Source organism: Anneissia japonica, unplaced genomic scaffold (genome assembly GCF_011630105.1).
Source record: "Anneissia japonica isolate Jap-2015-1 unplaced genomic scaffold, ASM1163010v1 scaffold287709_len1912824_cov184, whole genome shotgun sequence".
NCBI classification, from domain to species: domain Eukaryota; kingdom Metazoa; phylum Echinodermata; class Crinoidea; order Comatulida; family Comatulidae; genus Anneissia; species Anneissia japonica.
The window spans coordinates 641,183-658,366 of record NW_022751466.1 but is presented as its reverse complement, the minus strand read 5'-3'; the positions used below and the strand labels follow the sequence as shown (position 1 = coordinate 658,366).

The 17,184-nt window shown below is 33.2% G+C and overlaps 1 protein-coding gene and 1 long non-coding RNA gene across 2 annotated transcripts; one reads left to right on the top strand and one right to left on the bottom strand.

The window, feature by feature from the left end:
• Positions 1-17: 17 nt before the first annotated feature.
• LOC117121725 lies at positions 18-2,796 on the top strand. Its single transcript, XR_004447617.1, has 2 exons — positions 18-406; positions 1,921-2,796. It is a non-coding gene; the product is annotated as an uncharacterized LOC117121725 (long non-coding RNA).
• Positions 2,797-5,961: 3,165 nt separating this feature from the next.
• Positions 5,962-13,435, bottom strand: LOC117121696. The gene is made up of 4 exons (XM_033266981.1): positions 13,169-13,435; positions 8,403-9,961; positions 8,046-8,190; positions 5,962-7,516 (listed from the first exon to the last, which is right to left on the bottom strand). Exons 1-4 carry the CDS (start codon positions 13,275-13,277, stop codon positions 7,230-7,232), a joined length of 2,100 nt encoding a protein of 699 aa, XP_033122872.1. The 5' UTR covers positions 13,278-13,435; the 3' UTR covers positions 5,962-7,229.
• Between the last annotated feature and the right edge of the window lie 3,749 nt (positions 13,436-17,184).

The window sequence follows — 17,184 nt, the reverse complement described above, 5'->3', positions numbered from 1 at the left end:
TTACGCATGTGTGCGGATTGTCCAGGAAGCGAGTTACAAGTCATTAAGAACGATATGTCTAAACAAATAAGATTCGTTGAAACCGCTTGCTTGCATAATTTCATAGTAGACTTATCCGTCGACTATGCATCTAGATTCTCATCTGCATCGTTCGTAAATGATTATGCAAATTAATTTCTAGCCGACCGAATAAATGTTACCCTGTTCTGGTAAAAATTATTGTTCATTTGTAGCCTTTCGCAGCGGAAGATTTAAACTATTTTCTCCAGAACAAGTCGTATTATTGCGCATTACTATTAGGACAGCAGCTGCTTTGGGAAACTTTGGCGGTTCAAGTTCAAAATCGTAGCTGGAAGGCGAGGTTCTAATATTGACGTTTACCTTCGAATTACGTGTAAGTTAAATGGTAAGAAACATTCATTATGTAGATGGATATTCATTTGATTAAAAGTCTTGAAATTAGGATTTTTAAGTCAATTATACATAATAGGCCTGTCGTTAAATTTAGTACAGTTTATTTCCAAGAAAAAATATAACGACTTAAATGTTTCATACTCTACCTGCAGTAGGTCTAATACAGTACGTGAAACAAGCACATCTGCAATACCGTATTGTAGCCTATTTTAAAGAGGTTAACATATGCTGTAACCACAGATCTGAGCTATAACAATACAAGGCCAATAAAAAATACTGTCCGTGATTTCAAACAATAATAATATAATACTAATAAGGTCAGTGCTTTTTTTTTAAATACAGGTCTTCCCTCCACACTTTTGGACCGGAATCTTAGTGATTAGACCTATTAGCTATTTTGATTTTTCTAATTAGAATTTCTCTAATTAAATTGCGGCACTTAAAGAGGTCATTAAATACTATATTTAATGTGTACGCTGCATCGAAATTTCTTTCAAAGATCATAATTATTACGGTATATAGGCAAATTGATAGATAGATAGTCAAACTACTCGTAGTTGCAAGATAAATCGAGTCTCATCATTCAAAATTGTGGCTGGCTAATGGCGCCTCGACTCCGAATTAAAAACTTGGGTCTCATAGTGTAGCAGTTTCACGATCAGAGAAGCCATGACAGTAAAAATAAATTGAATAACAGGTAGGCGGTGGCCCCAGAAAATGTGCCGACAGTGGGCCGACAAGGGGTCCGACCCGATTGGCTCGCTTCGATCGGTCAGGTCCCTGAATAAGAGCAGAGTTCACGGGGAGAGTTAGCTTAGTATGACCCAAATTGTGAAATAAAAATAACGCTATTTGGATAGGAAAATTGTTATCTTTGCTCCGACGACCTCGTCGTTGAATCGACGGGGGTCCAGTCCTCCGACGATGTCCTCCGTTTTTGGCGTCACCATTTGGCCGTTTACATAAACTCGAAATGTGAATTACATAGAGGGCGCACTTGTGATAGTGTGGTTCTGATTAATGATGTTTTTTAAACAAATATTATACATTTTCGAACTTTCTGTAGCACAAATGCTTATATTATCAGTTATTGTTAGTTTATGAATACTTGTTTGGCAGGAAAAGTTTTCCTGAGTTTTCACTCTTTATATCGGCTCCAATGTAAAAATATATGGCGCCCTCTATCATTTTAAACTTCAACTTCAGGGCATCTGGGGTAATCGTTATGAAAACAAATTTCAGTAGAGATTTTTTTTAACAATATTGTGATTTGCTTTTCCAGACACAATTTTTATTTTGGACTTATTGGCCACTAACAAATCTTGATTTTATTCTAAATTAATTCTAGGCCTATCGGAATGACGGAATGACAAAAATGGTTTTCTATTAGGTCTATGTTTTCAAATTTTCATCTGTATATGTAGCTTGTATGCTTCTATAAAACATTTAGAATAATGTTATTTGATTTTGAATTGTAATGGTAGTGAAATGTTGTTATGTTTGCAGGATGTTTAAAGGTGGATTCGCTTGTTTAAACATAGAGGACCCCTGCATTAAACTGAATAATCCAAATCTAAGAACTGTTACGTAAAACAATTCACCGGATGGGAGACGTCAACCCAGTCACATAGTCGAAGACATTACTTTTAAGTTCGTGACTTACTTGGAAGCGTTCTGCAACTTATTGAAATATATATGATACCGGTACAAATGGTTATATAACATTTACAAAAAGCAATAACAAAATGAATTCAGTCAAAACTGATAGACACAGCTGCTGTGGTGAGAAACACAAGACAAAATCACCATCAACATCACCGAAGCTTGCTCCGAGAGCCAAGACGCCGTTCTGCACTCAGCCACCGGCCGTCCGACCAGAAATTTCGTCATCTTCACATGGTACAGTATTGAAGCCCCGGTGCTGTCTCGCGGCAAAGTCTAGCACAACCCGCAAGGAGGAACGACCCCGGTCCATTCTGCAATTGAAGAGTCTTACAAGTACTGAGATGCTGTCTTTAACCAGGCCTGACAAGAAGCCACAGAGGCCTACATCTTTCGCAGATTCAAGAAGACACGAGTATCTATTACAGAAGAATTTCGATGAAATTAAGCGGTGCCGATATATTCGTCGGAAAGAAACTACACAAGATATGCAAGCACCAGTCAATCCCATTAATAAGACGCGCAATCAATTCTCAATTGGCAAAATAAAATAGCATCTTATCGTCTGCTACATCATGACAACCGAACTCACGCCACATACCGGTAATATTTGTATTAGAAATATTTTTTCCAATCTATAACACTGCATCAATTTTCGATTAATCTGTTATGGAGAGGCCCTAGCCCGTTTATACAAAGTCGAATAAAATGTTTGAACCAAGCATAATATAGGAATACAGTATCATTTCCCTTCCCTCTGCCTTAACAATGTATAATAATCAAGGCTTTGTCTAAAAGAGAACATTGTCTGATTGTCACAGTCTGAATTACAAGACTTAGAGTCTTGCTATCAAATTTTAATACAAATTCTGATCAGTTTCCAGTGAGTGTAAATATATTATGCACAGCTTAGGTTAGACTAACCCACACCCTTATTCACCACACAGTTAATGAACAACTTTATCCTGTGAATATATTTTGAAGTAAGCATGTAACACTCCAAACTTAATCATTTGACATAAATTGGAGCAGCTTCTTATTTAAAACACCCATCCTCCATCGTGATGGTTCCATTTAAATGTAGGCTTACAAGAAGATGTGATGCATGTTCTCCTAATCCTCGTGCGGCTTTAAAATATGTTGCATAATATTTGAAATTCATTTTGTAATGGTTATATGTTTGTATTCATTACTCTTGTACGGCTTGTCAACGTCGGTTTTCACCGCAGGTCACGTGCAAGTACACAAGTGTATATACAGTATGTTATATAAAAATTCCATAAATCCGATACAGAAACACGAAAACTAGCGATTCATTACGTCTGTGTGCTTAAAGTTAATATGATTATTCTGTAAAATTCTATAGAATATAACATCCGATGTTGTTTTTACATCACATCAGACAGGTGGTCTGTTATATAAAACAGATTCATGACGAATTAAATGTAGTTAAAAGCACACCTAAGACCCAAGTAATCAAATGTTGTATAATGTTAATGAGGAATTTATATACCTGGATACTGATTGAAGCAACTGCGAAATCATTCGGCTTAGGCCTACTTGATGTCTTTGGCATAATGTTTCAATGTTCTTTTGTTGTAGAGCCGGTAAGAATTTTACTAGCTTGAATCTTCTCTATTCGATAAATTCCAATTAACAATAAATAAATGAAATGGAGATATTGCTAGTTTTGTTATTGTTGTCATGTAGTCAGATGGGAAAACTTAATGTTCAACTACACATCAATAATAATATGAAGAAATGTACACATACAAAATCTAAATATATTATTCAAATGCACTTTTTCATATTTGATCAGGGTGCCCTATTCTTCACTTTCAAGCAGTTCGAATGCTAACTTCACCCATTCACTATGGGCCTACACAGTCTTTTTTATTTCACGATATGATGTAAAAATAGCAATTTTTAAAGCACTGACTTATAATGGTCTAATTTACTTTGCGTGTGCACGCTATTACTTCTTCAATCAATCATACTACAAAAGATTAAGTGGTCTTTCAGGATTCTGCTGATGAGAGCGTTAAAGACTATTATAAGTGAATTAGATTTGGAAAATTAATTTCAACAAGGGCGGAGAGTGGCAATACGGGGGAGTAAAATTATTCAAATGATAGAAGAAACTGAACACATTAACTCTGCGTAGATATACTTATAATAAAACACGGAAATCAGACAACAAAACATGAGTTTACTTGCACTTTAGAAACACCTGTCCCTGCTTAGTTTTCTCACCATCGACGATATTAATAATTTTCCAAGCTTGTAAAAAGTCAAAACGATAGAGGGCGCTAAACCATTATTGTATTGTTTACAATCTGAAAATTAATTTTTGGGGATGGGTATTGCTATAGTGATGAGTCGAGCTTTTGATAAGCCCTGTCTCTTATACACATCTAGATGTGTATAAGAGACAGATTCTATTGCAGCAAAAGCTGAATTACAAAAATACTTTAATAAAACAACGACAAAAAAAAACAAAAAAAACTACAAATTCAAAGAATTATACACATTATACACTGAATTACATTAAATCAAAATAATAATTTAAATTATTCAAAGTTATAAATGTGTTAAAATTACCATCATTATAATATATATTAAAGAATTAAAACAGACGTTCACGCATACAACAGATTACTGTTCGCAGTTACTGTAGGTGAATATTTTTCAAGTGGCATCAACGAGTCACACCCGATTAATTAGGACACGCCCATATACATAATGCAAACGACCTGCAATTTTCCATGACGCCACCCGACTGCCAATTTGTTTTTTCTTGTGATTAGCAGCCGACATAATCCCTATTAAAATGTATATAGTGTCTTATAATGAACAGTCCTACAGGTGTTTGTAGTATAAAGAAATTTAATTCGCATGTGACCGTGTTTTAGCTATTTCGGACCGATTTCTTGGAAAGGTTCCGGTTAGGTGATAAGTACCTTAAGTATTACTCATTGAACTCACTATACCCTTCATTTGGTAGAGAAACAAATGTCTAATTAACTATTACCGGTCGTTCTACTTCTAAACAAGATGCGCGTATGCCATCATACTAAATTAGACAATACAGCAAAATGTATGTCTAGATTAATCAATCGGACATCACAAAGTAGCCACTTCATTGTTGGCATACAGTTAACCGGTAAATCGAAGCGGTAAGAAATCAAACATTGTAAGTCTGTAGTCCTTCCTTTCTTCAGGGTAATGCGATTGCCATCTCAATGCTAACTAAGGTGCAATAGCTGCTACTCCGAGTGCAAGCGGGATGGTTTACTGTACAGTATTTTACTGCGTGTCGACTACTTAACCTAAATATTATATCATAACTATTTTGCTCAAAAAAATAGAACATATGAATAGAAAAAAAGGAGAAAAATCTGACATGTTTGAAAGGGATTTATCATTGTTTACTGAAAGTATTTCCTGTACTGTATTATAACATGGAGAAAAATGATTATAACAATTGACTTTCGATCGAAATCCACTTCTGTAGGAGTGATGTACAGTGTTAACGAGCATCAAATGTTAATGCAAATGATGTCATCAGAATAAAGAATAATTTTCCAACAACTGAAATGACTCTGTGGACTGGTGTTTTCACCCATCCCCTCCCCGATTATACTGAAAATGGATTCGGTAGTGGATAGGATAGCAAAATCCTTCATGATATAACTATTTTTCTTTATGAAAGACAACAATATTATTTTTCACATACAGTATTACATGCTCTATGCTGGAATTTTATGGTTTACAGATATTTTATTTATTTTTTTAGAAAAAAGAGAACATGTTATGCTTTTAATAATTCATTTACAAGAGCTTGTAATTCAGTAATTTTTGTAATAAAACAAAGTAAAGTAAGCATTTAGATACTGTATATTTTATTGCAACATCGTCAATAAACGGAGTACATAGACAATAGTACAAAAATAATTGCACAAATTCACACATAAATTTTGTTATTTAATTTCAAGTTGAGATATACCGTAAATGAAAGACAACTGTTATTAATACTGGACCACTAATACCGCAAGCCCTGTACAGACTATATAATTTTATTTGACAAAAACATGTGATATGCCTAAATATGGTCATGATGACATCTCATCATGACCATAATATGCATATCATCTATGCCATGGGCATCAAAGATCTTAAAAGATCTTTGATGGGCATACAACAGGTTTTTTTTTTGAAAATCAAATTTGATAGTCTGAAGAGGGCTTAATTGTTATACACTGCGTAGCTGACCTCGACTCAATCCAGAAGGCTCTCCGATTCGACCGACAAATCAGCGTGGATGAAAACTGCCGGCGAAATCGTGTAGCGATGTTATGGAGGCTAAAGCTTCGACAATTTTGGTCTGAAAAGAAAACCCCCAAATCAAAAAAAAAAATCAAAAAAAAAACAAAAAACTGCCAAACGCATTGGTCATGGTAACATTAGTAAAAAAAACTTGAAGAATAAATATGACTCAGTACTATATCTGAATTGTTGACTAATACTTCGTCAAAAAATCTCAAAACATTTTCTATGCAAGTTAGCAAACGCCATGCATAATAACGTTCCTATATCATAGATAAACCCTTAAATTGTAAACAATTTAAATATTTTCTTCGTAAAATTCTGTAAATCAACAAAAAGCTTTAAATTCTTTGGTTATGTGGCTCATTTTAAGTGAATGATTTATTTGATATTTTTAATGGAAACATTTTATTTTTTAACAGATTTTAAGGTTCTTATTTTTTTCTTTTACTCCAACAGTTCATCAACTCATTCAGTACTGTATTGTGTAAGCCTATATCAAAAACTTAAGTGTCGGTTTACTCAATCAAAAAAACAATCATTTAGAAAATAGTTTTATAACTTTATTTTAAAATATAACAAAGACTGCAAACTAAATTGATTCCACCTTATAAATTACACGTGTATAAGTTAGTCTTAAGAGGTTGGCAAAAAGAAAGAATAAAATGTTACAGCACCATAAATGAAATAGTCAAATGTAGTAAAGAAGTTACGACTCTACACACGTCAAAAGATAGACACCAATTTAATCTGTTTTCAGATGTTCTATCAGTACGGTATTGTTCTGCTCTATTGCTTAGGGTTTATGTGTAGCAGGCCTATTTGTGTCATTGAGTTTTATTATCGCTACATTTCTTGAGTAACTTTTGAAATTGTACTTTATCTTGGTATTTCCTAAGCTCCGTACTGTCTGGGTGTTTTTCCTTAATGTGCTCGTAGTAGTCGTCAACATTTGTATCCGTTTTACCACACTCCTCGCACACATACAGCTTAGAGCGCCGCTGTTTGTAGATATACTCGTGGTTAAGACCGTGTACCTTTGAGAGGTGGGACTCGAGCGAGCACCGTTGTGTAAACGATTTATCACACTTTTCGCAATTGTAAGGCCTCACGCCTGAAATAAAATAATAGTAATAAATAGTAGTAATAATAATAATAATAATAATAATAATAATAATAATATTAATAATAATAATAATAATAATAATAATAATAATAATAATAATAATAATAATAATAATAATGAAGAAGATGATGATGATCATAATGATGTTGATAATAATAATAAATAGAAATAGAAAACTATTTAAAAAAAAAATTAATTTTTAATTAATTAAGCGGAAGCAGTTTGGCGCAGCTGGAAGGTTTAGTTTCCAACCTCATGGTCGAGGTTTCAATTCCTTGCTGTGCACTTCGCTTGTGTCCTTGAGCAATGCATTTTATCTGCGTTGCTGTTCTCCCCTAAGAGTATAAATGGGTACCTGGTGGGGTTGCTTGCTACCGCACCTATATGGCAGCAATACTTACGCATGCGGACCTAATGACCAGTAAAAACAAAGCACTTCATAACCCAAAGTAAAAAAAAAAGGCGCTATATAAATACAAAGTAACAGATAACAAATAAAAATAATTATTAGGCTTACCTGTATGAGTTCTTACGTGACGCTTTAAGTCAAATGTATCATTGAAGCCTTTACCACAGTGAACACATTGGTAACGTTTTGTTGCGTTGTGACACTTCATGTGTCGATTGAGTAATCGCTGCAAAGGAAACACTTTATTGCACACCTAAAAAAGAAGAAAAAATATATTTTTTTTTATCACTTTTGCACAGGAATTAATTGTTATAAAAGCAACACAAGAAATATACAAAAAGTCAATTGCCTATAAATTTTGAAATAAATTTTCAGAATTGATTGTCATAAAAGCAACACAAGAAATATATATTTTAAAAAAAGTCAATTTCTTATAAATTTTGAAATTAATTTTGAGAAACTTGCCTCACACAAGTACGAGTTTTCTCCAAGTTGGGCGGCATCATTGGTCACGTGGTTTGACTGTTTCGCCCTTCCTGGTGCTCTCTTCAATGGTGCATATTGCGAAGCATCTGGTGAAACTGATGATTTAACAGTTGTCGTTGGAGGCGCTATTAAAATTGGAAGCACTGAAGTTATCGGTTTAGGAATAGATATTCTATGATTAATACCTGTATTCGGAATGGCACAGGTCGGTGGTTGAGGAATTGGCATATGAGCGACGCTGTTGGCAATTGAATAAGGCACAATTGGAGGCAACAAATGTTGAGAGGCGTAGGGATGTTTTGTCATCGTCCCATGGTTGATCGATAGTGCTGATGGATTGACATTTAAATCACCTTCGTCGAAGTTAAGTTGTGGAGTTTGATGTGGAAATGTCATTCGATGCATTGTTGGAAAACCAGAGGGAACGATTGGTAAAAATGGAAATCGTTCTACTGGAGGTGTCCCGTAAGGAGTCGACAATCTTTGGTAGTTTATAGAGTTCACGAGCGCCACGTCTGTATTCCTTCGGTTGCCCGCCACAGTAAACATAGGCGTAATTTTTGAGTTGAATGCAAAGTGGTTCATCACTGGATAAAATTCTGTAAGATGTGCACTATTCACTTTAAAACCATTTGTAATGGAGTTTAAGTTTGCTTGCGATGTATTTGGTAACGCCTTAGGAGAAGTAGAAAGGGCATTGTCTTTTTGCTGAAGTCTACGTATAACTTCTTTTCCGGCGTCCACTGTAGAGATGCCAGTACTCTTACGGGGTGGCGGGATGTAACTTTCATCGAAACATTCATCGGTCTCACTGCAATAACCAGAAGAGTTCTTGTCACTCCCGTTTAGAGGGCTAACCATTCTTGTAGTTGGAGTCCCGCTCTGTGGGCACCCTAATTCTCTTGTCAGGGCTTCATTTTTCAAAGTTGAACCTAATAACGGTGCCGGTTCTCCATTGGCGTGATGATGCCGCTTTCGAATAGGTAAATGGTCCAAGTAAATACATTTTCGTGTCTCAATAACACTCTTTTCTACATTCCTTTCATCGCTAATAATTTCACAATTAATCTTTCCCGGCTCGCTTATTGCCACCACGTCTATGTATGGAGATTCTGGTCTGCTGCTTACACGGTTCATGCAATTGTTTAATTTTCTCTGTTTTACATCAATTATTGTGTGATTACGTTTAGGGGAATGTTCCTGCGATTCAGATGAATGATTACTAGTAGAATCGCTTGACAAATGTTTGCGCTTTTTTGAAGTAATTTCGGGTTGATGAGATTGTTGAAGTGTCAGTCTAGGTATCGCGACTGGTACATATGTTTCTTGATAGTCGTCGAACATTCCGTGTTGATGCATCGCTGATCCCATATAGGCATGTGTGCTTGGAGTACTAAAATGAGCAATTGAATCAAAGGGAAACTTGCTGTATGTCGGTTCGTAATGTCTGTTGTAGTGATATACATATTCGTTTGGAAGCATTACTGACGCTGGTGTCCGAAATTGCTGCTGATGCATTTGAATGGAACTGAGATGAACTGTAATGAAAAAAGAAAGCTATGTACTATATACATTGTACCTTTATTCGGACATATAATATTATACATACACCATATTTCTACAGACAACTGGAATCGAACAGCAAATATGTATATTATGTTTTTAATGTTACTGTTTTCGCTAGTAAGAGAAAAACATTTTACCTGAATTTAAAATAAAACGTACATACTCGGTTAACGGTTGGGCATGTTAACACCTTATTTATAATACAACTTTTGTGTTTGGTTCATTCACTCTTTACGAAGAATTGCTTTAGGGTTGACAATGACGATTCAGTTCTTGATTAATGAAGATCCGAAACAATATCTTGTCAAACGAGTAGTTTTACGGGTTCGCTTTCTTTAACAGTCGTACGAAAGTGCAAATCATGATTCGAAATAGGCATGATCGGTCTTTTGTTAACAAGTGGACAATGCTTGGGTGTAGGGAATGGACGTACCGGTAACTACTGATACTTTGTAGATCTAACTGTTGACACGGATTAGAAATATTTTAAAGAACTACAGTAACACATGATCTAACTGTTCTAGACACGGATTAAAAATATTTCAAAGAACTACTGTAACACATGTTAAGAGTAATGTGAGTCTATAATTGGCCGATAGAAAACAATGATATTCTGTATTCAGAAGAACTAGAAGATATAATTAATAAGCATAGCTATTGTCATTTCAATCACAGTGATATGAAAGGGTTTGTTAATGTTACGCGCTGTGTGAGTGCTTTCTAATATTTAGACCAATATGTAGGCCTGTCTTTGTCATCAATAGTAGAACTACCGTAGTGATCGTTTCAGCACTTTATTCAAAATGTTTCCTGAAAGGCATAGGTTTCCCGATGTTTAAAAGCGTCTCCAATGAACCTTTAAAGGACTTTTTTTTCCAAAAAATGTAATTAATTAATAATAAAAATATATAGTAAAATGCTTAAGTTTAATTTTAAAAATGCTTCTCACTCAGTACTACTGTCATTACTACATTATTATCTTTCTGTTTAAACAAAATTGATTCAAGATAAATATGTTTACCCCGTTTTTTATATAATAATAATAATAATAATAATAATAATAATAATAATAATAATAATAATAATAATAATAATAATAATAATAATATAATGTTTTAACATAATGAGAGATCCGATAAATATTGGGTTCAATGGCCTCTCAGTCAATGACCTTATTCTATTGATGGCGGATTAGTACATTCATTGGCCTTCCTATTAAAAGTGAGTGACTTTTCAGATAGAAAAAAAAATAGTTATAATGTTTATGTGTTTAGGCCTATAGTAGGCCTAACTCAGTTGTGTATTTTTGATGGAAAAAAAAATCACAACTCATTAGGCCTATTTCGTGTTGTGTTATAATAGGCAAACTATTGAATAATGTTGACATTATTATTGTTCCTAAATCCCTTGTAGACCAGAGGACACTCGCTGAGAGATTACTAAATCAGACTTAACATTATAAGGCCTACCATATTGGGTTCAATGGCCGATAAGACTTTTTTTACTCGGTTAAATATCACAACCATGAGTAGAATAATATTGGGGGTTTCTCCTGTGGCTGTAATGAAATATTAGTTGTATAATGTTTAATATTGAACTGTTTTAGCTTTTTATCGTTTAAAACTGGGATTGTAAATTGTTATTTTTAAGTAGGCCCTATTGTAATTATTTAAAAAAAATTAATCTACGACTTTATTATAGCTACAGTATATTGACAATTTGTTAGTAGACTTACAAGTAAACCAGTTCGCCTTATTCAATTTATTGTGACTTTGTATTGTAATTGCTGTCGATTACTTCTTGATTATGATTTTTCCTTGTGTGTCGTTTACAATTCATTCATTCATGTTCAGATCTACCATTTTATTTTATTTTTTTAATGATTTTTACCCTATAGAAATATAGATTGTACTATATAATGGTAATAAAATATTAATATTGATAAAAAATAACATTAATAATAAATAAATCGCATTTTTAACATAAAATACTGCATTGATGTACAATCCAAATATTGTATTTCTTACACATGGTTGTCCGACACGCACGTGATTACACTTTAAATATTTAATAATTTGAATCATAAGATATTAGAGAATATATAGTATACATATGTTAGTTGATATTATTTTACTAATTATTAAAAATATATAGGTTTATTATTATATAGGACATCATTATATTGAATCCCGACACGATGGTGTGCATTTCGATACTTGGAGTATGTATTATACTATGTTATCTGAGATTAATCAGTGGACCTTTCGATATAGGTTTATATAGTTATTATATTCATAATTACTGTAATAAATTATATACTATTACAAGTACAATAAATAGTCGTCAATCCATAAGTGGGCATTGTTACAAAAAATAAACAAAATTGAAGATTTCACAGTAGGCCTGTATACCTTTATCATTAAGAAATGTTATACAAGTACAACAGTAAGCAGTCGTGAATCCATAGGTGGGCGTTGTTATGAAGATGATGGGTCTACAGGCATATTTACAAAAAATAAACAAATAATTTATTCAGTTTGAAGGACAGCCTTTTTGGACGCTGACGTTTGCCATGGGACTATTGTACAAAATGCTGAATAAAAAAGTTAATCTCTTGAATATAAATTGTTTCCATTTTAACAAAAAAACACATTAAAGTTGATTAAGGATAAAAGTAATAACATCAGCCAATAAGTAATTAATGCATTAATATAGGTCACGTTTTCCTGTAAGTTTAGATATATTATTAATTTTGATTATATAATATTTCATGAAGGTTTTGCATGGCGAGTATTAATAACAAGATCAAAATTGTCGGTACACCGGAGTACACCATGTGTAAAAATTTTGGGATAAAACCACTGGTTGTCTTGTTAATGTATTTTTAAAACAACCAACCAGTGGATTTACCTAAAAAAGCATATTTTACACATGTTGTACAGAAAGTTTAATGATTTTGTTATTGTAATTATATATAGTAAAATTCTATGGATATTATAGTACACTAGCGTAGACATTAAAAATGTCCTCAACATTTTCCGGTAATAAAGTTCAGATAATTATATCATGGATATAATGAGCACTAAACATTGTTCAAAGCTATTATTAGCTCAATTGTTTGGATCTAACAAAATAGTTTAAATTTAATAAATAATAAATTAATGAGTGTATGTACTTACTTCCATCGGGACTTGTCTGCAGACTGGTAGAGTGATTGTCAACCATTGTGTTATTTGACGAGAATGACGGCTGGAAATTTGAGATGTACTGTTCCACTGTCCCAATCATAGTTACAAGCTGTTGACAGTTCTAAAATTGTTCACTTTTGTTGAGACATGTTGTATACTAATAATGACAAAACTTTATAATGAAACTGATTTGCGACTTTCCTCCAAGATGTGAAGTGCTGTAAAGAAAATATCCTAAATAAAACGGCACCACGCTACAAACAGTGAAAATTAGTCATCAATGCACTTAAAACAATAAGTTTTGAAGGAATCGTCCACTTTGTAAAAATGGGGGAATCTTATAATAACCCATACCAGCTACTTCTTTTGGTATTTGTTACGTATGTTATAAAAAGTGAAATGGCGAATAAATTATTATTATTATTATTATTATTATGTTAATAACATGCTTTATTCTTATGTGTATTAACTTATGACTCATAATATTTAAAAATTTGCATAATTTAAGTTTATAGTAGTAAATTTAGCAAAGCTTACTGAATGAGCATGAATTGTTTTTACCTCTTGGCTAATTTACTTGACCATTAAGTCTTTGTTTAGCAAGTTCACACCTTCTACGCTAAAGTCAACAGCGTTAGAAAGCTAGCATGGTATGTTGTAGATAAGGCGGTATGTTATAGCCATCCAAAAAGCTCATTTGCATATAACAATCAATCGGATATTATTTAGCAGTAGGCCCAGGCTTATCAAGCACATTACAAAACAAATAAGATTTTTTATGAATATATTGTTTGCATATAAGGTTGTAGAAACAAACTTGTTAAAAATTAGTAAATTGTAAAAAAAAAGAACTCAATTATAAAAGAACAGGCTCAAGTTCGCCCACTCCATTCAGTCCTTTAAAATGTAGATGTAATAAGATTTTCACATGTTACGTGCGCTAAGTAACCAATGGCAGATGAAGGTTAGTGTATTATTTTCATTTCTAAAATACATACCATTCGTCATCCATACAACTTAAAAAGCTCTATTAGTTTTAAATATTATTTTAGTGGCGTTGAGGAGCCACCCATTCAGATCCAGGAGATCTATTAATTTAATACGAAAAGTGAGACTGTAAACTTACTTAAAAAGGAAAAAAAAACAACTTAAGTCATCTAACAGGTTATTCATGTCAAAATGAATGTCTTAAACTAATCTTACAGCATTAAAGAGCTACAGTAGAAAATACATTTGAACAAAATTTTCGGTCTTAAATTAATACACAGAACATATTCAATCAGAACCTAAAAAATTAAGCAAATTTAGCACTACAAGAAATTTACTCATAAAAATACAAATATACACATACATACACATAAATCATACATAAACAAATATATAATTATATACATATATATATATATATACATATATACATAACATACATACATATACATATATACATATACATACATATACATATATACATACATATACATACACACACACACATACACATATATATATATATACATATATACACACATACATATACACCCATACACACATACATATACACAACTTTAAAAAAAGAAAAAAAAAATACACATACATACATGCATATATACGCATATATACACATATACATATATATATATATATATACACATACATACATACATATACACATACACACACACATACACACACACACACATACAAAAGACACACACACATATGCACATAATATACACATACATATAAATACACACCCATACTATACACAAACACATCTACACCCATATACGTATGCACACAAATCACATAAAATGTCAATTAATACTTAGAAATTACAATTTCTTAAAAAAAAAACACGTTAAAAATTATAACTGTTAGAAACTTAACTAAAAACATAACAAAACATGCAAGGCAAATGAGATAGAATAGAATAAACAATAATATCAACAACTATAGTTCGATGATAATTCATCATGAGATGTTTATCATCAAAGTTGTAAGTGTTTTATTTCTTATTTTATTTACCTGTTAATTTGCAAGTTTTTATACATATTTCATACAGTTTAGAGTTGGTTTCCATTAAAAAAAAAAAACTAATGGAAATTATGCGAACATTTTACAGTGTTTTAAACATAACAAAACAGACCTACCTAAACAGACATGAGGAATAGGCCTATAAACAAAGTATAGAAAAAAATCATTTATAGATATCAAGCATATAGGAGTATCAGTAGTACTAGACTGGCATCGTAAACGTCTATTTAACATTTAACATTTTTGTACGTAAAACCCATGCTTGTTTAATATAGCTCTTACAGAAGTAGTCAAATATTTTGTTAATTTCATTTACAGTTTCTGTTTGCGCTTCAATTGGCTGTTATCGCTTCCCAATTGAAGCGCAACAGTGCTTTCGAACTGATAAGCGTCACAATTAATATACTTGTACCGTGATAAATGGTGGGTCAGGAAGATTTCTGCGGATATGCACAGTGGGGGTCGTTTAAGAAGACCACGAATGATCTGTACATGCTTTGTGGGTTTTTGATGTGGTTTGTGTTTTAATAATTAGAATTATTAGAAAGTCACAAGGTCTATGAGCTAACTATACACCACACAAAATTAGTACGAGGATGGGAAAAAATGTAGGCCTATAGGCCATGTTAATTATTAGTGTCTGGGGTTCCTTTGTTTGTTTTATTACCTTTATCTTTTCAATCCAGTTTTTCTCCTACTCTCCTGTCTCATACGCAACAACGACTAAAGTATAATTATACACTTAAATCATGCTTAAATCGATCTCAGGAGAAACGCTGTAGGTACCAGATTTTTAAATACAGGCCTATTCAATATACACATGCCATTTTATCTTCATACTTGTAACTAAACATAGGCCTATATTATATTTATTATTACAGCGTCCGTATGTAGGCCTAACAGTACATTTAAATCATATCTCGAACTTGACGAGCTCACAACAACATTTCTAGCAAGCCGTTTGTCAATTATTGAAGAGGCAATTTTTACAGCAGTGGGGATCCTATTTTCTCATTCATGGTCCTTTTTTCACTGGGTCTTTTTCCCGAGGAATTTTTAGCCGGGGACATTTTTTCCAGTGCCTCTTTTCCGTGATCAATTTTAGCTTAGTTATTACAGACTCGGAAGTTAACACACGCAAACCTTAAAGTTTGTTTTACTACAGAGGGCGTTCTACAATATTTGATTGTTAACCTAAACGTGCCTTACTCTATCTATACTATATTGAAGGTACAGATTGTGATGAATGATTTCTCTGTCGCAAATTATAATAGGCTTCCAGTGGGAGCCTGTGTCTAATGCTTGATATAGTTTTTCCCTTTTTTAAGGGGAGGGGTGGGGGTTTGGCTACTTTCTGTGGGGACTCGAAAAATTCTGATAGAAACTCTGAGTCAGATCTCGTTTGGTTTTTACGGGGTTTTTTTTTCTTTCTCTTTTCTTTCTTTCATATATAATGTATGTTATTGATTTGTTATAATTATTGTCTAATTGATATTTTTAGGATTTGTGTGTGCTATTTTTGTGGGTCTTTTATTGCTGCTTGATTGTTTATTGTTCTTAATGTTACATAAATGCAGTTCCGTTTTAACTGTGAATTTGATGAATAAAAAATACTTGAATACTTGTTACAATTAGAGTATGGATTAATAATGGAATAAGTGGTCATATTATTAATACATTAAGCTTTGGAAAATAGTAACCCATCCACGCTTTCTGCGTTGGCAACACATGACCTTTGCCGTAATACTCTCAGTATTATTAACAAATTGTTGACTTTTTGTGTCTACCGCCCACTTGCGGGGGAAAGTAGACAATGGATTCTGAACGGGAGCAGGTCAACTCAGCCCCAAGTCAACTCGGCCCCAGTCAACTCGTCCCCAAGTCAACTCGGCCCCAAGTCTACTCGTCCCCATGTCAACTCGGCAACACGTCAACTCGGCCCCAAGTGAAGTCTGCCCCAATTTACTGTATAT